Here is a 629-nt window from a genome sequence, read left to right on the forward strand (position 1 = left end):
TATTAAATAGCTTTTTTTTTTTTGTTTTGTTTTAATATTAGTCTTGTCTCTCAATGTTATAAAGTGTCCCTAACTATGCATTTAATAATACTCTTATTCATATTTGTACACACCATAATATATAGGTGAGAAGTGCTGCTTGTGAGTTAGGAGTGCATTTGATTAGAGTTAATGGCATATCTCCACATGGGGTTCCCTCAGAGATGCTTCTAAGTGCTTTTAAAAGGTTTGGGAGAGAGATTACCCCTCAAGAATTGAAGGACTATATTGGGAAGAATGCAAGTTTGCTCAAAGGGAAAGGTTCAACTGCTGATGATGTGGCACATGCTGCTCTCTTCTTGGCTAGTGATGAATCTTCCTTCATAACTGCACACTCTTTGAAAGTTGATGGAGGCTACACTTCTGCTTTTGGTCACATGAGTTTCATCTATCAAGATCTAAATTCACTGTAAATTTTAGTTCAAATGGACTATAATATATGCTATTTATAGTTATAATTTATTGCTACATAGTCAAGAATTATAATAATATGTATATGTATATTTCTAATTTAGTTTTAATCGTAGTTATTAAATTCGGCTCAAGATTATTTCGACTAAAATAAATATTTAGTCGGGTTGTTTTGATCG

The 629-nt window shown here is 32.3% G+C and overlaps 1 protein-coding gene across 1 annotated transcript in view; it reads left to right on the top strand.

Annotated features, from left to right (window-relative positions):
* The window catches only part of LOC107637378 (short-chain dehydrogenase reductase ATA1-like), a 1,998-nt gene extending 1,492 nt beyond the window's left edge, over positions 1-506 (top strand). The window contains exon 3 of the mRNA XM_021120244.1: positions 126-506. Within this exon, the coding sequence (XP_020975903.1) occupies positions 126-452 (327 nt within the window). The 3' untranslated portion in view covers positions 453-506. The remainder of the gene's footprint in view (positions 1-125) is intronic.

The sequence above is a fragment of the Arachis ipaensis genome, chromosome B04 (genome assembly GCF_000816755.2).
Source record: "Arachis ipaensis cultivar K30076 chromosome B04, Araip1.1, whole genome shotgun sequence".
NCBI lineage: Eukaryota > Viridiplantae > Streptophyta > Magnoliopsida > Fabales > Fabaceae > Arachis > Arachis ipaensis.